General features: G+C 37.8%; 1 protein-coding gene across 13 annotated transcripts in view; it reads right to left on the bottom strand.

The window, feature by feature from the left end:
* The window catches only part of CACNA1D (calcium voltage-gated channel subunit alpha1 D), a 178,111-nt gene that overhangs the window by 57,852 nt on the left and 97,929 nt on the right, over nucleotides 1–22,330 (bottom strand). For 11 of the 13 annotated variants that reach the window (XM_064156656.1, XM_064156663.1, XM_064156669.1 and 8 more), the window contains 12 exons: nucleotides 19,014–19,101; nucleotides 18,318–18,344; nucleotides 12,247–12,407; nucleotides 11,417–11,642; nucleotides 11,062–11,269; nucleotides 9,078–9,198; nucleotides 7,902–8,016; nucleotides 7,158–7,227; nucleotides 6,538–6,607; nucleotides 5,610–5,751; nucleotides 4,335–4,464; nucleotides 1,319–1,378 (listed from right to left, as the gene is read on the bottom strand). In XM_064156656.1, coding sequence (XP_064012726.1) covers nucleotides 1,319–1,378; nucleotides 4,335–4,464; nucleotides 5,610–5,751; nucleotides 6,538–6,607; nucleotides 7,158–7,227; nucleotides 7,902–8,016; nucleotides 9,078–9,198; nucleotides 11,062–11,269; nucleotides 11,417–11,642; nucleotides 12,247–12,407; nucleotides 18,318–18,344; nucleotides 19,014–19,101 — 1,418 coding nt within the window. Of the gene's footprint in view, nucleotides 1–1,178; nucleotides 1,239–1,318; nucleotides 1,379–4,334; nucleotides 4,465–5,609; nucleotides 5,752–6,537; nucleotides 6,608–7,157; nucleotides 7,228–7,901; nucleotides 8,017–9,077; nucleotides 9,199–11,061; nucleotides 11,270–11,416; nucleotides 11,643–12,246; nucleotides 12,408–18,317; nucleotides 18,345–19,013; nucleotides 19,102–22,330 lie in introns of all 13 variants that reach the window. The other 2 variants (XM_064156668.1, XM_064156664.1) reach the window with 2 other exon arrangements.

The raw sequence follows: 22,330 nt of genomic DNA, 5'->3' as shown, positions 1-22,330 counted from the left end.
GTTCTTGAGTGCTTCATTCTTTCATTTACTTTGGCCTTTCTCTAGCAGTGGCAGAGAAACCCCAAAGTATTTATTTTAGAATGCTGCAAATGTTGTATGAGGAATCAACTCTATAGCAAGCTCCTCATTGCTGAAAACAAGGGGAAAAAGTTAAAAAGATAAACAATGTCTGGGAGAGTATTTGCAAGTATAAAAGTGGTTCTATTACTGACAGTACAGCTTATCTTGTAAACAGCCCAAATAGTGCAGCAATTAGTATTAACCAAACCACAATGTGAAGAGTATGCACAGCAGTATGAGCAAAAGCTGGGAGAAGAGATTTTGTTAAGCATTATTCTCAACTGGGAATGCAAAGTTTATGTACAGATTCTTAGTGTACTACAAATTAAGTGTATAGATCAGGGTTACTCAAACACAACAAGAAGCTTTTAGGATTCATGTGTAAACACTGGAAAGATATTTAGCCAAATCCCACCAAAACATTCATTTCTTTGTTCAGTAATTTTTCACAATGTGAATCTAAGTTGATGGTTTCTCTGGCAGAGTAAGCCTTATACATTTAAAATCTGAGTAACCCCCACAGATAAATCAGTACACAAACTAAACATTAAAAAGCTAATTTTTGGTTCATGCATGGGTAATACATTTAAGCAAGCATATTTATGCCTTTCTTCTATTTAAATGTATGCCCAAGATAAATGCAAAATGTCTTAGTATGTAGATAGATAAATGCAAGATATCTTGCAAGTCCTATTGCAAGAAAATAGTTATCTACTATTTTAGCTGTGTGAATATAGTTCAGCAGAAGACATGAGAAATTACATGCTCCCTCCTTAGAAGACTGACTATCTCTTTTGGAAATGTCAGAGCAAGGAGAAGGAAAAGCTCATGCGCAGTGAATTATTTTTCCCTTTTCTGACAACTCTAAGTTTAAAAAGGGTAAAAAATGAATTATTAAATTGATGTAATGATAAGAACTGAGCTTCGTCATGCACTCAACGATAAAAAATAACCAATCAAAACTATGAGGAACTATCAAATTAAAAAATCCTCTGGTTTAAAAAAAGTTTAGCTTTGATCGTGTAGAGAAAAGGCGAAGAACACTTCAAGTGCCTTTTCTTGGCAGATGACACACAAGGAAAATCCTTTTAAACAAGCTTCCTTTAAAAACCTGTTACCTTCAAAATGATCTCAAATGTAAACATACTAGTGAAGACATAATCTGCATACCCTAGGATCTGGAAGGTAAACAAAAAGTTACAAACATTATTGCTAAAGCTGCTTTTGAGCTAACAAGGATCAATTAACAATGCATTACCTTTAACAGGATTTCAACAGTAAAGATGGCTGTGAAAGCATAGTCAAAGTAACCAAGTATCTGCAAGGTATAATATGTGCCACAGTAAGAAATTAGTCTATTAATATATCTTTACAATTTAGACCACATGCACAACAACACCTGAATTAATCTAGAGTTGGCAGCTGGGGAATTTAGACCGAGTAATTTACAATTTCAACTATTGTCCAACCATTTTTGTCAACTTAAAAAGGTATTGGATGTCACTGTGCTTAGATATTAGATTTCAACCCTCAAGAGCTAACAAGATTCAATAAGGAACAGTTTCTTTCAACTCGGACTTCCCTCTACCAGCTTTCACAGGTACTTTCTTCAGCCTTTAGCAGAAATACAGACTCTTATACAAATAACAGCATTGGATCCAAAACCAAAACTTCAGTGGGTACACATCATTCTACATTCTGCTACATTATACTGTTGCTGTGTAGACTCAAGAGCGTCATAACACAAATCAATAAATAACCTAAAATCAGCACTATATCTCTTTTTTTCTTGGACCTGGAAACCTGAGCAGTGATTTACTGGTAGGAAATTGAGAAGAATTCACAACAGTTGCACAGTGATAGACCAGCTTTTAAAAGATTATGGATGTGATATTGACCTCATTGCTGTTGATGGGGCAGCTGCCATACATGTCTGTACAACCAAACCGTCACCCTCTCAGGCTGGCCATATCCCTAGCACCTCACTTAGCAGTCAGTGTGCACTGCAATAGGGCACTAGTCTAGTTTAAAGGATTCTGCAACCCAGCTAGCCAACAGCTGCACACAGAAACATGTTGTCTGCAGTTCAGCAACTGAAAAAATGGGAAAGAGGAATAAAACAAGAGGTGACGAAGTAGTCCTATTAGATCATAAAAAAGGAAATAATTGTTTTCCCCATGTCCAATTGGAGAGCACATCCTTCTGGGCCCTGCTGTGGCTGAAAAAACAGGCAAGTATTAAAGCTGTTCAACAAAGATTAATCAGTAAGAAACTAATTCTAGAGTTAGTATTCAAAATCTGTAAACTTTCATTCTCTCACTGAGCTGGCTGGCTAGCAGAACATGATCATTTAAGTAATAAGAAGCAAACACATGCAGGCCTGGTGCATTTGTGAATATTTACAAGAGGGCAATATCTTCTTAAAATGACTCACGCATTTTAACTATGTCCCAAACAGGAATAATCTTTTCAGTTACCACTGCTCTCCAAGTACATTTTCCTAGCACTCCTCTAGTTAGAAGAACAATTATCAGCCCTTTGAGCCATTTCTGCAAGAACAATTTCAGTATTTCCCACCAGGTATCTTTTTCTTATCCATTAATGTGATTTATTCATGAGATTAGAGTTGTCCAGTTTTACAGACATGGGAATCACACAGCTCTCCTGAATAGTACATGAGGACTGTCTTTGTTCTATGGCCTCTCTTCACCTTTGAAGAAAGTTTTAGCTTTCTGAGTTTTGCTAATATCACTGAAAAAAACATTCAGAGAACGTCCATAGCCAAAACAGTACTTTCAGAGGCTAAATCCACTCTAGGAAGAAACAGAGGGGCAACTTCTACTGACTTTGCAGGCCATCTTTCCCATAAGAGGTGGAAGAATTTCTCCATGTCAGTCTCTACAGATCAGTATATATCTAAGACAGGAGAGGCCTGGAAGTTCTGTCAAAAATCCCTGAAGTCCCACAGATTATTACCAAGTTGCATCATTTCAGCTATTTCCTATCTAACCTAGAGTATGCACAGCACACAGTAACAGGAGAGGCCTCCTCCACCACTAATACCAGTGCAACAAGTATGAGACAAATATGAGTGGTCACAAGAGAGGATTTATGTATTCTCACGAATTGTGCACATGAGCAAGAGGCAAGTTTCCTACTATACTAAGAACTTCAAATGGAGGATTCAGAATTTGCTTTAGGAGATGCACACATGTTTATTTGCCACATACACTACCCTTTTAGTGAATAAAGGTATTTCTGAATGTAATATTCTAATAATTGTTTTGTGCTGGGGTTTGAGCAGGGCTGAGTAACTGAACAGTCTGAGAACTCATAAGAGGCACAGCTGCAGGGAAACAGCCTTGGGTAGAAGCTGGGAAAGTCTAGTTGCTGACTGTACACTGAACTGGTCAGCCCTTGGAACGAGCAAATGTTACGGCTAAAGAAACTTAGCAGAATTACATCTGATCTGCTATGCAAGCATCACTCTTAGCTTCAATAAACAGATTGACCTTCTATGTATCATATTGGTATAAGCTCATGTCTATCCCGCTCCCACATGGCCTTTTGAGCAACACAGCAGTTTTGTTTCTATAAGTATATAATGAAAAAACATGCAGAAACTCTGCAATTTTCAAGTTTATATATAGGCTGAAATGGCATTTGACTGGCAAGAGCTGGACATGCTCTGACCCTGGCCTTACACGTGAGTTTAGGAAAAAAAGTGAAACTTGTTTTGTTTCTGATACATCCAGTCAGGAATCCAGAGACCCTCAAGTCTAGATTGATGGCACTCAAACTCATTAGTAGCCACAGACACTTCTTTCGAAGAAGAGGTATTACCCTTACAAATCCATACCCTCAACAGCATGGCCATGCTCTGAGTTTGCCAAGACCATAGTAATAGAGCCCATGAAGAAGAACAGCTCACAGTCTATTCCAAACACATTATAAACAGTGATCATTCTAAACAACATTTGAAAATCAACATCAGAGAGACAGCATGAGTGAGTCAGGAAACATTCATCATATACACCAGCTAAAACCCATGAAAAGAATATTAAAACTATAAAGATTATGCTCAGCTTGAACATTTTTCTTTTTGATATATTTATAGCTAGAGGATAATGCACATAATAACTGGTTCTATTTTGAAAATATACATGAAAAAGAAACATTTCTTAACTTGAAAATTAAAACCCAGGCACTAGTCCCAAATGATTGTTATCCTGTGAGGATCTAATTATCTTCACACATAAAAACAAAGGGCTTACATTATTTCGAAAGGAGTGGCTGCGAATTGGATCTTCTGCTGCTAGGGAAACACTGCTCAGCATAATGAAGACAAGAATGAGATTGGTGAAGATGTGGTGATTGATGAGTCTGTGGCATCCCACTCGAATTCTAAAGAAGAGATACAAAAATACACCATGTGTGCAAACAGAAATCAGCAGATGGCTAATATATAGTGTTTTCTATTACTCTGCCAACAGTGACAGAAAAGGGCAACTATCAGCAGCTAAAAGCTGTGCAAATACTGAACCTATTGATCTGATTTCTAAAAATGCAAATCAATTCCAAATCAAATCCAAATTTAGTGAAGATGCACTTATCAATGGAATCTGAGGCAGGATTTCCAAGCTCCTGCTGATTTTCAGTGAGTTATGAATGGCACTATAGGTTCCAGTGCTTGTACCACTGGGCACTGGCCAATATCCAATACCATTTCAGGTCCCCAGTTTGATTTGTTCCTTATTGAAGTTGTCAAAAGTACTCATCTGGTGAGATGTGATCAGAATTGCCTGTGATCCTTCAAGAACTACAGGACAGTGGGTGCTGAAGGTTACACAGCTACCAAGCTTCAGCCATGTGACATATATTGGAACAGTACATATGCTTAGTCACTGTGCCCCTTGATGCTACTGAGCACCTTGGTTGAGTAGGTCTCAGATTAAATTGGCAGAAAGGCAGGATCAGGTTTGTAACTCACTAACACTGAAGACTGAGCAGTAAATGATTCCAAACTGCCCCCAAAATCCAACAATTATCGTTCTTGACTTTTTTTAAAATGTCTTTATCTTCAGTGGGAAAATGCTGTTACCCTAAGAGGAATACATATATCCTCTCTCCTCCTTTTGTCTTTTACCTCTCTCTCTCCTTTTCTCTTCTTCCACACCTGTATTGCTCCACAAAGGCTACTAGGAATCGTATCTCATGTACAAGTGCTCAGATTTTATGTCACAGCTTTTATATCCAGTGACTAACATATTAAGTGGCTAATATATATATCAATCAGTGTTTTTCAGGCACATGCAGGCTTGACAGACTACATGCACAAAACATTATTATCTCCAACAGTAAACAGTAAATTAATATACATGTCAAATGATTTTTATTTACCAAGTCATTCAGAAAACGTTGGGATTGCGGCTAGCCTCTTTCCTGCTGGAAATACTGGAGCTTCTATTCCTAGGCTCACTGGAAGAAGGCCTGTCCCTGCTCTGCTAAACCATGATGGACTAAACCAGTATTTTTCAAAGGTTACTTACGGGTTGGTGCTGCTGAAAATGAAGAAGGCACTCCCTTCAGGGATCGGTGTTATCTTCTCCTTCATATTTAGCTCCGATATTCTACGGGGACGTGGACCTGCTGGTACCTCTGGTTCATCCTCCTCATCTTCATCTTCACCTACTTTAAATTAAAGACTTTTTTTTCTTATAAAGTAAAAAGCATTGAGATACTGCTCATAATAATATACAAGTATGGCTTGTATTAAAATATATATGGCTTACAGGAAATACTTATCCATACCATGGCTTTAACAATCCATGAATCGATGTACAAACATCCACATAGTTGTTACAAGCCTATATACACATTCACATGCACGTATGGGTGTGTGCTGAAGTGCACTGAGTGGCTCAGACTAGCCTCGTGTGGGGACATCCTGGCACATGGGATTTGAAGCCCCACTCGCACTCAGCCTGAGCATCAGTCCATGCTTGCATGGTGCTGTAGCAGTGCTGAGCCGTGTGCATGGGCTGAGCACTGACTGCTCAAAAGGTAGGGTGGTTTTCTGTAACAGGCACCCAGGCAATCAGACAGAATGGATTTTTAGATTAGTGTGTTCACTGAACTGAAAGAAACTAAGACAAAATTGACTGAATATTATTAGCCCTAAAATGTCCCTTTTTTGCCAAGCATTTCAGAAAAGTTCAGAATTTGCCCTCCCATCTAGACAGCATTATCACAGCAGTCTTCAGGCTCACTGTATTAACTCTCATATGCTGTTTGTACTGTCTGGGAAGCTGCAGGAAAAGATAATACTTTGCAGCTTATAAATCCATTTATCCACTGATAACAGAGCACAAATTCAGTAACTTCAAAGGAATTGATTCCGTATTCAGCAAGAGCAAACTTAAGATATTTTGGCAAACAAGCTTGAATGTGTTTGTCTTCTGGCTGCTATTCACATACCTGGTACATCACAGGGTGGGTAAGGATCTTTATCTTCATCTTCTCCTTCTCCATATTCAGCAATTGCTACCTACAGCAATGAAAGGCATGCACAAGAAGAAGAGGAGATTTAAATATAGATTGGAGTATGAAGTTCAGCAGAAAATACACCAAATTAGCCTCTGATAAAAGAGCTCCTTAGTTTGAGTTTTCTAAAGGAGAGTAACTGAGAACAGAGGATAGCTGACAGTTCAATATATATTTTAAAATATTATTCTTCTATAGTATCCACATCCTTCTGGCTGCATAAATCACAATAAGAATACAGCCAATAGACTTTGAAAAAAACTATCAAGAATGTTTGAACATTCCACTACAAGTTTATAGTTCACTAATCTCTGCCATTCATTTTTCTAACATTAACTGCTTCATGCTTTAAGAGCTTCTCTTGCCAGGATATCCTGAAACCAAAAGCATTTTTTTGGATTAGGAGATTCTTTGAGGATGCAAAGCATCAGAATTAAGTTTCCATGGCCTGGCAAAGACTGTAGAAATGACGGGTTCAGCAGCCTGGAAACACACTGCCTATCAAAATGAGTAAAACTGCTTCTTAGAAAAGACACAATTTTTAGAATAAATACCTTACTATCCTTAGGCTTTTTCTGGTCACCTTCTGACTTCTCACTTTTTTTATTTTCCAAGCTCTCTTTCCTAGAAAACAATACAGTGACAGTTACAAAGCACATCATGAAAAGACAGGAGACTTTAAGTGAACCATCCCATCCCATTCTATGAAAAGAGCATACCATACCACAAACCATATAGTGAAATACTTGACATAATTTGCAGTCAAGAGCAGTAAAATCCATTGTATTTGAATACATTGATCCATTTAAAAGATTGTCATTTTGAATAGAACTCCAGATGCTAATCTCTGAAAAATTTAATGCATGACCATTACTCCTTTCTAAAAGTAAACTGTGCCCTTGAACTCCTACAAACAAAGTGCATTGACTTTAACAGGCCTGCACTGGTTTCAAAGGGAGTTTTCTTCTTGTCTATATAAGGCTTAGAGAACTGAATCCATGAGGAGCTGTGCACTGGCAACAACAGATACATTCTTTTTATAATTGTGCAATATATCCTACAGTACTTAAATATTAGTTGGCTTATCATTATGTCCTTAATTCACCCCATTCTCCTCATTACTGCCTAGAGTCTACCTAAATACCATACTAATTGGATCTTTCTATAATGTCTAGTTAAACTCAATTTTTTCATGAGTCAAATTTTTTACATGGTAAAGACATCTGTACAAAGATGCTTACTAAATAATTCAGTTCCCTTCCCCCTCCTGCTTATTCACCATGGCCAGGCTATTTTACCTTGCATTCTTTTTCCTTTCCTTTTCTTCAGCTTCTTCTTTCTGAGCTGTATTTAGACTTTCAGCATCTGCCAAGTTATCCACAGCAATGGCCAAGAAGACATTTAGCAAGATATCTATTTCAATTCACTTTAAGGACATTATGCCTTACTGTACTTGTCTGGTTTATTATCAGCATAAACACTGACGATGTGACAGATACAAAACACATGTTCCCAAACTACAGCATAGAGGTCTGTGATGCTGGACTGTAGTGCAAGTAACACTCACTTAATGGTCTAGATTAATACTGGGTGGAAAATGAGATCCATTAAGGTCAGTGATTTTAAAATGGCAAAATATTTGAGAGACTTGAAAAACAAATGTATCTCAACTTTCAAATATGAAACATTGTCTATCAGAAGTGCAGACAGGTCAGGCATTTTGAAATAAATCATTTTTATAATGCACTTTCCCCTCTATCAACAGCAATTTACATCAAATTCTGTGCTTTGGTCCATATCAGTTAAGCACAAATATTGATACAAGTACTGTATAGTATAGAAAATAGAATGGCTTTGCTCTTTTATCACCGTCTGACCTTTTAAAAACTTCTGAGAATGACTCTAGATTCTGGTGCTGCATGGGGCCAAGGAAATATTTCCACTGAAGGAAGGGAAGAGGAATGCTTCAGCAAACTTAACCCTGACTCAACATCAGTGCTCCACAGTCTGCATGTGTCAGAGTTCATAGGGCTATACCAAGGGGAATGCTTCAGCAAACTTAATGCTAACTGACTCAACATCAGTGGCTCCATAGTCTGCATGAGTCAGAGTTCATAGGGCTACACCAACCATTAAAAGTATGAAAGGGAAATCACTGCCATAACGATCAGATGAGATCCATGCATTTTTAGAGGGAGAGATGTCAAATAGTGACAAACAGTTACTCCCCTCACTGAAGAGGGAAGTAAAAATTCTGAGATTTGCCACTGCAGTGACTGGAGATGGAGTTTGAGATCACTGGGGTCTCATCTATTAAGGAACAGATGTACAAAGAAAAGTCTATTTAAAGGACTTAGCACATGCAGAAAGCACTCACATGTCCATTGTGATTTAGTCCCTCCCAGAAAAATTCTGCATATGTGCCCTGACACACAACCCCATTTAGAGATCTTTCCAGTGAGTGCAAAGGATACAGTTACCACAGATGAAGAGGATAATGAAATATATACAGACTATCATGCCTGACGATGAGGGACCACCATATGCCATTATGCCATCATACATAACAGCATTCCAATCTTCACCTGTTAGAATCTGAGAAGAAGATATATTGTTAGTAACTCAACAACAAAAAAGAGAATAAAACCCCAAAACATTTCCTCTGACCATAACACACTATAAGGTGAACCTTCTGTATACATAAAGCAAACCTACAATCTTTCTCATGCATTTGTTTAAAATCTCCAGTTAAAGAAGCATCTCCTGAAAGCTCAGTCTTAACTCTACTAGCTTTCATTTCAAGCTACACATTCACAACACTGAACTTCAGATGCAAAAATAATAAAGATGAAGCCTACCATTTTAGTGATTTCAGAATGCAAAAGTAAAAGCCCTGGTTTGCAGAAATGCCACATGTTGTAATGCCTGCAAATACTCATCACTCTTGAAAATCAAGTTTAAGTTTAAAGGTATTCTTTTCTTTTTTAAATAGTGACCAAAAAAACCTTTTCTAGTGTATGCCACTTGTTAGTCCTGCAAACTGGCCTACCCAGATTAAATTTTCAAGTTGACAGGCAACCTTGAGTTTTGTAATGAACATAGTACTTACATACGCTACTGCTGTAGCTTCTAACTGGTAGCTATTTTAAGCTGAATGGAGCGTGATGATCTAGGAGAATTATTTTCTTATGGGCTATTGTTTCATGTAATTCATGCAATCAAAGTCAAACGAACTTCTACTGAAATCTGCTGGCTAGTTTAAAAGTTATTTTACAAGGAGGCAAGTCGACTTTTTCTAGATTATGACAAAGATACTGAGTATTACAATGCAGGTTATAGGGGCACTTTGTACTTTTCTGCCTAACTTTTCATCAGTTCTCTCCTGTGAAAGCATGCAATACTGACTCTCAAGTAATTAAGTGATTGCTCAAGAAAATTATATGGATGCCAATTCCAGAAATTCACTTTTGGAGAGATAAGCCTATAGAGCTGCTTTGAGTAGTTGTTGAGTGCCAACAGGTCAGTTGTTCCCAAGTGTATTCTGAAGCTGAAGGAAGTCTCATTCCTTTGAAAATAAGGCAGCCTAAAACCTGACTGAAATCCAACTCAGCTGAGTTTGGAAGTTTTCTAAAGGGGTAATGTTATGCCCTATGTTGTCACTTTTCCTCTTAAGGAAAAGATTTCTTTAAAGTTATGTGGGAAGATTTTTTTAATTATTACTTTATTTTTGGTTCCTCTCTCAATGAAACTTCTAACAGAAAGCTGATAGAAACTTGGGTCTTGCAGAGTCAGCTTTAACCACTCACTCAAAGCATCTGAAACCAAACATTGTGGTAGTTTGTCAAACCACATTTGAAAATGAGTAGAAAGATTAAACCAATTAGCCTAATTCCAGTATCCAAATTGAAATGAAAAAGACAGTAAAAATCATAAAACAGTGAAAAGTAAACTGTAAGTATGGTCCTATCTCTTCACACTTAATGGCCAAATTCTTTTATGCTTTTAACACACTTAACAATGTCTCTTTGAAGAAAGTCATGCTTATTTTTACATTAAAGTAGGTGATATGACCCATATGCAAAGATGCACTCTTACAATGCTTCTCACTTTTCCCTATTTGGGAATAGCTGCACTTTCATATAGCTAACAAAATAAAATTAAACAAAACAATAAAAATGACACTCTGCTTTTTTCTAGTCATGTACTCGATGGACAAAGGAGATTTAACTTTGTGAAGTAGTATGACAGCTGTGTTGCATAGAGAGATCAAATAAGACATGAACAAATGGTATAAATGGTGCAGAATTACCAGAGTACTGAAATTAATGAGAAGAATGCTACTTAAAGTAAACTGAATAAATAGTATTTGTGATTTTATTTTCAGGCAACGTGATCACTTAAACAGTTTTGCTGATCATCAGAGGTAAAAATGTTTCATACGGGATGAAAGAAAGTTACCTGGAATACAGTTAAGAGAGCTTGTGGAAAATTATCGAAGGTGCTCCGTTTTGTTTGAGTTTCATCAAAATTAAATTTGCCTCCAAACAGCTGCATTCCAAGCAACGAGAAGATTATGATGAAGAGGAAAAGCAGAAGCAACAGTGAAGCAATGGACTTCATTGAGTTTAACAAGGATGCTACCAAGTTGCTCAGGGATGCCCAGTGCCTATAAATTAAAATGCGTGTGTTAACACACACCAAAAAAACCCCAAACAAAACAGTAAAAGAGCAGTGCATGATGAAGTATTACAAAAAAAGAATTGCTGATCACCCTTCAGCTATCCCTAGAGTTAGCAGCATCAGTTAATCTTACCTTGTCACTTTAAAAATACGCAGGAGACGAACACAGCGAAACACTGAAATTCCAAGGGGTGACATAATTTCCAACTCCACCAAAATGGTTTCAACAATGCCACCACAAACAACGAAGCAATCAAAGCGGTTAAAAAGAGAAACAAAATAAGCCTGGAGGCCCAAGCTGTACATCTTTACTAACATTTCACAGGTGAATAAAGCCAGAAGAACTTTATTTGCGATATCTGGAACAAGAGATTAATGAAAAAGAAAAATTAGAACCAAAAAAATGAACTAAAAAGACATGCCTGAATTATCTCATCGTTTCCATTCCTATTTTAACATATCAGTACGATAATTTCTGTACTAGCTTGCAGCCTTTTGCTTACAAAGGCAGCATTAGGTTTTTACATTGGATTGTAATTGATGCCTCAATGGCAGAAGTTACACAAGGACGTAAAGCTTTCTGCTACCTGTAAGCTACTTATCCTCCCAATCTGTTGTGCAGTTCATGGCTACCCAGCTCACAGACCGAGTCCACACTACAACCTAAGCAACAGAGCCCACAGCATGTTCTGCTGTGTCAGCTTCTATTTTCTTCCTTAGCTTTCAAGCATGATTTAACAACTGAAGCACAGGTATTTACAATTCCTTATCGTCAGCTTTTTGCTAGTATGGCTTTAACTGTGTAACACTTGTGGCAATCAGACACATTCAGCCATTTCTTGCATCTCTCCCTTTGGCTGGGCTGAATATCCTTTGGGAAAGCAAACAACCAAAGGGCAAAGCAGCCACTGACAGAACACAAGTATCCATACTCAAAACAGGAAAAAGAATTTTTGATTGTACCTTGGATCTGGGTCAGCCAGTCAGGTTGATTATAATGCTCCGATGAGATAGTTAATGTGTTCAGAAAGACCAAGACAATAACAAGCCAATAAAAAGTGACAGATTTTACTGCAGCTCTACATTTTCTCCGATTAAATCGATTCCAGCGACGCCAGCGTCGACTACAAGTTCAAATAAAACCAAATTATTATCATAGAGAAAACACATATGGATTTAAGGAGAGTTTATTCTGTGCAGAAAACCTTGTGCAAGTATGTATGTCTGAGGTGTATGTTTATAAATACACACACAGCACTCGAGAGTTGTGTAAATTATCACCAGTTTGTTACTCTTCTTTTAGATTTCAATACAGATTTTTAACTGTAAACCACAACTTTTGGAGACTCTACTTGTTTGTGACATAATTACATGAAGCTGCATTTAACATTTTATTGAGTAACAAGATAGAACTATCTTCCCAGGCCTCATACACTCGTGGATTCACAAGTGAAGGTATTAGCTAAGCTTTGGGCATATAAAACTGGATTCAATTTCTTGGCATCATTTCTGGGAATTTTAGTAAACCAATTGGTCTCCCTTGGTTGCATTCCCATTTGTGAAACAGGAAGAAAAACTCTTCCTATGACCCAGCAATATAAGGATTAAGGAAACACTTAATACCTAAAAGTGAAGCCTATAAAATTCACACACCCAGAACTACAGCCATGGATTTGGATAATAAACTTCAGGAACTGACAACTGCTTCATCCAAAATTCAAGGGACAGAGCAGGCACAGATGGCTCCAATGGAAGCCTGACATACCCTTAAAATAGCAAAGAACTGAGAAGAGTCTGCATGTATAAGCTTCTTTCTCTATAGGTTCACTATCAAGATGGTCTAGCATAAATCTATTGGAATGGAAAGGGGTGGAAAGAAGTAGTCTGCTCTCCTTCTGCCTTCTCCTTTCCCTTTTGCCAGAATTGACCCTAATGAAGTGAGCCAGACTTAAGAACTGACTGATTGAAACCAACTTCTTTTATTCTGGGTTGATTTAGCTGGTCAGTTGTCTGTTCCAATTCACTGCATGGCCACATATCAGAAAGAGCAAGAAAGAGTGGCTGAGACAGAGACAGGGCATTGCAGCCCCTTTGGCAGTACCAAAACATATTACTACAGCTTTTGAAAGTTGTCACAAAGAACTAGGTGAATTTGTAATGCTTTTAGTATCTGAATTAGCAGGTATTGTATTTACTGTGTATAAAATCAGAAATGCTTTAAAGCTGCCTGAGAAACAAGAACTATTATGCAATAATACCACTATAAAAATAACCGAGCTTGGCACTGCGTTCAAGCATTAACTGAGTTTTCCTTAGGCACCTTAAATTTGTACTTGCAATGGAAATTAATACTGGTTTCAGATATCTGTACAATGATGCTTCAAGCCTTTGCACTATTCTAACCATATAAAGGTAAAAAATCCTCTTCTGACCTAAATCAACATGGTATTCAAGAACATTCTTATCCTGTCAGCCCTCTGCTAAACAGCTCTATGCCCACAGCCATCATCAGGATGGTTTCAGTCCCTAGGTAGGTGAAACAAACTTTTTCACATTTACAGAACATCTTGTTGAAGTAACAAGACAAGAATCATATTCTTTGGTATCTCTACACATAGGAAACAAAAGCTGTTCCAAACTACATAGCTCATCACTCTCTGAAGCCAATAAAGCTTTTTCTTCTCCTCCAAAGGGTCTGTGGAGTCAGTGACAAAACAGTGTAACTAAGTGGTGCACACATGAAAATGCTGCCAAAGTGTTGTGAGTGCAATGGCACTCACATGTGTAAGTGTACAAATAGAATAGTATTAGCAAACAAACATAAGTAAAAATCTTACAGAAATAAAGAAAAAAAAACACTTTAAAATGAGAGTAGGAGTAATTTTCTAATTTCATTAGAGAGGTATAAAGAAATAAATAAGCATGAAGAAACAAACCAAAGCAGATGGCCTGTTGTGCCAAGAAAGTCTGTGGCTATATAAAATAGGAAAAGAAATCAGACTATCTTCATCAGACAGTTTTCTGGGTTTTAGTAACTGTCCCTCCCAGTTTTAGCTAAATAGCATTTTTTTTCCTGGAAGAACGAAAAATATCCTCTTCTTCCGAAGGGGAATTCTATTTTCATAAGTTTGCAGTGATGCAATATCACTTCTATGAAATTATCAAGCGTTTGTCACATATGTAGCAGCTGAGTAAATGTTAAAATCACATAGGACGCTGCTTGTTCCAACAAGCCATATTATTCACTGCTTCTGTTCTCACTAAATCATTTATCATTTTTTCCAGCATAACTATTTATAAGCAAATCATTATTCTCACAAATATGTTTCATTCACTCAGGTATACTTGTTTAGATGGTCCTTTGAGCCCCAGCCTGAAATCTGAATCCGCACGGGAAATCCAGCCTCGCATGGAGTCTGAATAAACTCGTGTCAGCCAGTCATGCAGAATTGTGACATTTGGGCTGTTCACTTGCTGTTCATCTGTGTTTGTGTATTGCTACTAGACCCACACAAAGGTAGAAACATTCCTGCTCAGGTTATATCAGCAGCCTTTTCTTGTAATATGGTATTTTTCTAAACTGGACTTCCTGCCCAGAATCCTGTGCAAAACCTCTGTTACTTGTGAAACTGATGTGCCTCACATTCACCAGTAAGCTCACAGAGAACTAAATATTCATGTCAGGATGAATTATTCCACTGTTGTGGGTGCTAACATCTGTGCAGAGACACTGGACTTCACCACTTTTATTTATAAAATAGGGGACAGAAGAGCCACAGCAGAGAGCTCACTCATGAGGAAATAGAAGCCTTTGAGATTATTTTTCCATTCCTCATTTTTTGAAGTTACTCAATCCAGGGCACAGTATCAGCTTCTTAGGATGACTTCAAGGTTAATGCGACCAGGTAATCACACTGACAAAGAAGGGATCTTCACAGAGGACAATGTGCACAAATATCTTCAACTAGCAGATCCCCATTTTCCTCTAATCATAGCTCTGTTACTTCCATGTGAGGAGGAAAAACAGTTGTAGTATTAAACCATTTCAAACTCCACCTGGAAGATTACAAATACGCAGCATAGATCATACTTATCCATATAAATCCCAGCATTATATGTGGTTAATGTATATATTCACTTATTAAACTGGCAAAAAAAATCTTGTGTCCTGCTAGAATGTAATTCCCTTGACCAAGTACCCATCTGACCATATAGAAACATATTTCCAAGGACTACCTTTTATTTTCACTTTTGGTATGGCACGTAGGGTAGCTTGCAGTAAAAAGCATTTTCTATTTGGACCAAAAGACAAAGACGTTTATGCTTAAACCAATATGCTTGATAAGCTATCTCCTGATTTACTTTGCCCTGGAACAGAATGTACTGCCACTGCAGAAGAACATTACCAAAGCTGGAAGGAGGATCAGGCTAGAAGAGTGAGAACCAAGACCTACCATTTGTCTTACAGTGTGCTAGGACATCCTTGAGAGCCAATCACAACCTAGGGCTTTACTGCACATAAATTGAGCTTTTTAGAAACTAATGATTCCAATGCAAAATACCAAAATTACACTCTTGTGACATATCAGGAAAATGTATTTTGCAAACACGAGCTCTTTGGTACTTAGAAGTACTGAATGAGTCTGCAGATCCCTACAGAGCTAGAAGAGCAGACAGCCTCTGTTCTTAGTTGCACTGCAAAGCCAGAACTTTCTCAAAGCTGTTCTTCTCTCTGATAACAGATGCTGTCAGCTGTTTTTAAGGATCTGGGACAAGGTGCAAGCCACATCTCTTTGGAAGACAATGGCACAACTATAATTTTGAGCTCTGCTCTTTCAAACCTACTTCTCTCACAGATTCATTAAAATATTTCACAGAATCACAGAATGTCCGGTTGGAAGTGACTCCAGGAGTCACCTGGTCCAACCATTTCTCCAGTGCTACAACAGAAGACTTGAAAATTGAAGGGAGAATTCCCACTACCAGATTTAACTCTATAAGTTAGTGTGATTGAAGACCTCAAGCAGCTACAGACCCCTGCAGCACTTCCAAATGAGAAACAACAACATCTCTGCTCATTGCCACACCTTCTGTGAACAGATGCAGCAATACATGTACGAATGAACTTACGTGGCAGCTGTGCTTTTTCACACCACAAGAACAGATCTGATCAAACAGCTCATGCAAAAGATATTCAGAACAGTGGCAGAATCTAGAGAGCTGGAGATACTTTGGTGGCCCCCTCTGGCTTGCAAGTGAGTTTCCTTTCCAACTGATGCATTTGTTATAAACACTGATTGTAGAGACGAATAGCACTGACTGCTTCTCAGTCACTGCCTGGGCTATTAAAACCATCAGGTTTGGGTGGAAACCTTCCTCTCAAAGATGACAAAGCAGCTTTTATTTAACAGAGTTTTTGGACTTCTCATTTTCCTTAAAATATGATTAATGGGAATGGTTCAGAAGGCAGGCTTGGATTTGCTTTCTGATGGTTCTATGAGTCATTACCACAAAAACAGACCAAGCAGAGAATGCAGTATAATGGCAGTCTATTGCACTGCCTGGTATTTGAAGCTTCATGGAACCACTTCATATATAATCTTTTCCTTTAAAACTAGCAAGAGTAGCAATAAATCGTATGCTATAAGGTAGGTGGGAGACAGTCTCATTATTCAAAGTAATCACACTTGTTTGGCATTCTCAGCTAATGAAAAACTACAATTGTTCCATTTGCTCTACTGTAATGGTAACTGGAAGTAATGGCAAGAGAAATTTCAGACTATCAGCACACTGAATTGCATTTCTTTGAGCTAAAAGTAGTCTCATCTCACATAATCCTCATGAAGGGCTAAGCTCAAAGGTCCACATAGCTGGTCCATTCAATTGGTGTAGCTAAGACCAGTTTCTGTAGCAGAAGTCTTATGAGAAATTACACAGACACAATGTTAGTTGTGTATTCATTACCATCCTAAATGGCCCGATCTCCACTGGCCTCTGTCTTCAGCAGTGAGGGATCTTTATATGAAGCTGAAAGGGATGACCAAGTAAAGCTTGATCATAGCATCACATGAAAGCACTCTCAGTGCAGAAAAGCACCAGTTAACTATTGCCCTGCCAGATACTCTTAAAAGAGAATGACGACTATTCAGAAGGACAGTCCAGCTGGAGTCCACTCCAGCTGCTTGCAGCTGATCAATGCCGGTAGGCCATTAGAGCTAGTAAGGCTAGTAGAATAAACCTAAATATGCCATTCCTCTTTGCTGTTGCAACAATATACTGCTGCTACAAGTTAATTACCTGTCATACATCCGACACTGAAATCACTTTTACTAGGTTAAAAAACATTGGAATTACTCCAGATGCTGCCAAGTCTTCTTGATTGATCTTCTCTGGAGCTCCACTCCAACCACTAGCATTCCATGATTCTGTGACTGTACTTTTTCCATAGAAAACTTTCTGTGAAAAGTATTTACTCTGTGGGTTATCTGCAACTGTGGGATTGTCTCTGCCCTTTATCAAGTCCACCACTTGATTACTTGCCTTAAATCATGTAGCTTGGTTTGGTTTGATTTTTTGCTGTTCCTTTGTCAAGTAATCTAACCTTTTTAAACAGAAAGGGATATCTCTTCTGTGTTTAAAATTACCCTAATTACTAAACATACATCATATAAAACTAGAAAATAAAATCAAAATGAAGACTCCTGTACTGGTACATCCAGTGCCTACAATATTAAGACTACTGGTTCTTAATTTTGACTATACTGCTTTGTTTCTGCAATCATACTTGAAAAAAGAAGCTCATTTTCCCTAATGCTCCAAGTAAGTGATGAGAGAGCCATAAACATCTACAAAGCAAAGTAAGAATCTTCATTTCCAAAAGTGTTCACAGATACTTTGCTAATGCATCCACCAGTCAGGAAGAATTTTCACCAAATTTAAAGTACAGTAAATAAGGAATAACTGTATGAGATTATCAGGATGTCTAAATTGTCACAAGGCAAAAAAAAAAGTAACGAAAAGAAGAAAATACTGACCTGAACTTGGATTTCGAGATGGTTTGACTAGAAAAGGAAAACACATTTTGTTACAGATGGAGGGTGAGGGAAATTAATTCTCTCTAGATTTTTTTTTAAATCAATAGATAAGAAATACATACAAAAAATTCTCAAATTTTAATAAAATCCACCATGAATGCTGGAATCCTGATGTCTCATTTACTTGCTGAAGTAGCATTTCTAAAGCTACACAACTTTTCTAAGTGAAAGAAAGGAAATCTCTATTAAACCTAAGTAAGAAGTCATGAAAATCTGAGCAAACAGAAGTGACCACCACGGGATACAGAAGTACTCCCACACCTTCAGTTATTGCCTAAAATTCTAGTTCTCTAGATCATGCACAATTCAACAGAAAACATTTCTTTGTTACATGGCACAGGAAGACATCCATAATTTTCTCATTATTTTGGACAGCATCTCTATTTTAGGAGAGCTTTCAGGTAAACAACTGGAAGGTTAAATGGTTTTATAGCTTAACTTGAAAACTTTAGGACTTCTCTAGTGCTGTAATAATGGGTCTAATATTAACTTACTGAAAGGCAAACACACCCCCACCGTGTCGTACAAAACCTGACTACTTGAAAGCAGTTTTGGCTAAATCAACAGAAGAGGGAAAGACTGATTCAAGCCGTGATGAGGAGGGTGGTGGTACTTGAAACCAAACCATGTGCTCACCATAGACTTCCACAGCACGCTGGGCTCTCTCCTTCTCCACTCACATTCTCAGTGTTCACCGACTCAGTTTCACTGGTGGGCATGCTTGCTGTTAGGAGACAGAAACTGCTTTAGAGTGCCAGCCAAGCAAGGCATTACACAAATGGTGAAGTTCTTCTCTACTACAAGAATGCCACCATTTTATGCAGGTCTAAGGAGAGCTTGGAACATCAAAGAATAGCAGATGATGTCAAACACTTCATCAGACCTCCTAACAGAAGAAAGCACATGCAATTCCAGAGCGTATTGTAGCTTTTTTGTTTCTGATCACTGAGTCAACACAGCCGTTTAAAAAGTGCTACAGAATACAACCCAGAGAAGCTTTGTAACCAAGAGCATGCTACCCCTAGTAGAGAAATTAAGCTGAGCTAGATTTTTTAACTTTGCAGTTGAAAGTGTTCTATTAACATTCTGCAGGTGCTTATCAGTTTAAGCGTTGTTAACAGTCTTCCTAATCCCATGACCAAAGTTCTTCTGAGAATAGGAACTATCACACTGAGGATACTGACCACTCTATGCTTTTACCTCCATTAGGAATCATCAAGGCAAGATGCTAGAGAGTAGAAATCCTGCCTGCAAATACTATAGGAGGAGACAGGAAGAAGCACTGGGAATGGCAGAATGGGTACGACACAGGATGATAAGAATTGCTACTAATAAAAAACAGAATAACTACATTTTGTTACAGAGAGAATTACTGTACTGAACAGTTAGCAATTGTAGCTAACAGGGTTTTAAGACAAAACTCATTTTCAGATTGGTTATCATCATTTCTCTTCAAATCAATTGAAATATTGAGGGAAGATAACATATGTCAAAAGGGGTTAGGAAATTATGACAGCCAAAGTTCTCAATACTTCCTAAGGAAGAACATTACTTGCAAAGCAAGCATGACAGGAAAACCTCTGGAACAAGAAAAGTGTAAATTCAGTGTTGCTGAATATCATATACAGGAAAAAGATCATATAAAGTGGCAGAAAACGAGAGATAGAAGACACACTCAAACTACTGTAGAACAGCAAGAACTAAAGAGAACAAGAGTATCTTAAATGTGTTCTGGGGTATATCTTCTGCTGTTTTGATGGCTTGCTTGATTGCGTTGTTGGGGAGGGTTTAAGCCTATGTCTGTGGCCTGAGAGAACTGAAGGCAGAAGGGCTACAATGCCTATTTCTGTTAGGGATGTTCCACAATTTTAGTAGCCTAAAGAAGACTTAAAGTAGACTTAATTACAAACATCTTAATATAAGCAAGACAAGAATCATTCCCTTCATTTTCATATTTGTCTAAAGATCAGGTGCAAAATGGATACTGTTCGTTTCTGTTAGCACAGCCTCTCTATTGCCTCAACACTGACACAGACATACACAGAAATGGTAAGTGGTCCTCTGCTTTCCATGCCCATCAGCTGCACCCAATCTGAGAGATCAACAAGTCTATGCAGGGTAGATGCTCAGCTACTATTTGCAACAGCTGAGAATCTGTCCCCATAAATGTAAGTCCTATTAAAGGAAATGTTAAACACAGAGCTGGCATAACAAAGAAAGATGCAAAATGTCCATGCATATCCGAATGAACAAGCCACTTCAGGCAGTAAGCACAGCAAAATCTTCTTTCACAAGGCTCTTTTGTTTTGATCAATCTTTAAAAATATCTCTGCAATTGCTCTAGGAAAAATTCCTGGTTAGCACCTGCAAGTGCCACAGTTCCAGCATCACACTTCTCCTTATAAATCCGGGTTTTAAAATGAACCTTTTTAGTCTCATGTGAACTTCCCAGCTTGCAGTCACAGTTCCAACGGAATTTCATTCACAAGTAAAGCAAATAATCCTTTCAAAGGGTTTAAGGAGAAAAAAAATTACAAAACACCTTCATAAATAGCTTTAGATCTTCAGAACTAGCAGGTTTTATCTTCAAAATTCCAGTGTCTTTCTGTGTCTGGTGAAGAACTGAAACTGCTGTCTTGTGCTGGGTCACTTGCATACTGTTAGGAAATACAATATTATAGCTGCCTAATGATGAGCTTTTTAGCACTCATGATGGGCAACTACAAAATATGAGTGCAGAAGTCTTGCTTCATACTATGTTGCCAAGGGCTGCCACGAAAGCAGAGCTGGGACCACTTTTGCAAGTACTACATATGTGCAATGTCTCACTTGTGTTTCAAATGTATCAACCCTTCCCTTATCTAAAAGCAGTACCTAGAATCCAGTTCCTCACAAAGTGTTAGTGTCACATAAATGCTATTTAATACCTGCCAAATGATTTCTTTTGAAGTGCAAAGCAGTATAATATTATTTCATGTTTACTCAGATTTGATGCATTGGCCCACAGTAAGATCTACCAGCCCTTTTAGAACAAGACTTCACAAAGAGAAACAAAGAAATATTTTTGTCTACTGAAGTCAGTGTAAATTCTACTTATTAACAGCTGGAGTGTTATTTTTCCAATTCAGACATCTCTATTGCTTTAGCTCTGTTAGTGACTTGCAGGTGCTACGTTGCAAAAACAGAAGAGTGAAAAAGAGAACCATAGACTGTTAAGTTTACATGATAAATTCATCTATCATTACACTGTAAATTTATATGCCAAAAGAAATAAGTGACAGAAGTACTGAGAAAAGTACCATGTGGAAGTCTAACTCCAGCAATGCTAGCAAGTCATTAAATCTTTAGCCAGAAGAAAACAGCAACAGCACTGCATGACCACATCCACTCTTGCTAATGCAAGCAACCTGCCAAGTCTTTAAAAGACTCAATTTCATGACCACAGCTTTTTAAGGGCAGTGTTGATAGCACAAAGCACAGCACAGCACGCAGAATGAACTTTTGAAAGACTGGTTTCAGTAAGGCCAGCTTTGACATCTTCAAACTGATACCCTGCCCTTACTGTATTAGTATTTTTCTGGAAAGATAATCTAGATTTTTAGATAGTATCAGTTCTCTTTAAGTATCATAACTGTTTTCAAATGAAGGAATGCTTGCATTAGGCAATAAAAACAACATACAGAGCATGCAGGTCAATACTTTCTTGAGTATATGGAAAATAGGTCAAATATATCAACTACATTTTATTTCTGCAGATAAGAAAATAGATTGGTTTTCTCACATTATAATGTTCACTATTTATTCTAAACAGTTTCCAGATTTTGGAATTTCAAATTCCACTCTAAAACATAACATAACTAATGAATAGCTAAGAGCAAGTCAGCGACCATCAGCATAGGTATGCCCTAGCCAGCTGGAGCTGGAAGAAATATGTTCCATGGTCTTAAAATATA

The sequence above is a fragment of the Pogoniulus pusillus genome, chromosome 16 (assembly GCF_015220805.1).
Source record: "Pogoniulus pusillus isolate bPogPus1 chromosome 16, bPogPus1.pri, whole genome shotgun sequence".
In the NCBI taxonomy this organism is placed as follows: domain Eukaryota; kingdom Metazoa; phylum Chordata; class Aves; order Piciformes; family Lybiidae; genus Pogoniulus; species Pogoniulus pusillus.
This window is presented reverse-complemented; position numbering and strand designations above follow the sequence as displayed.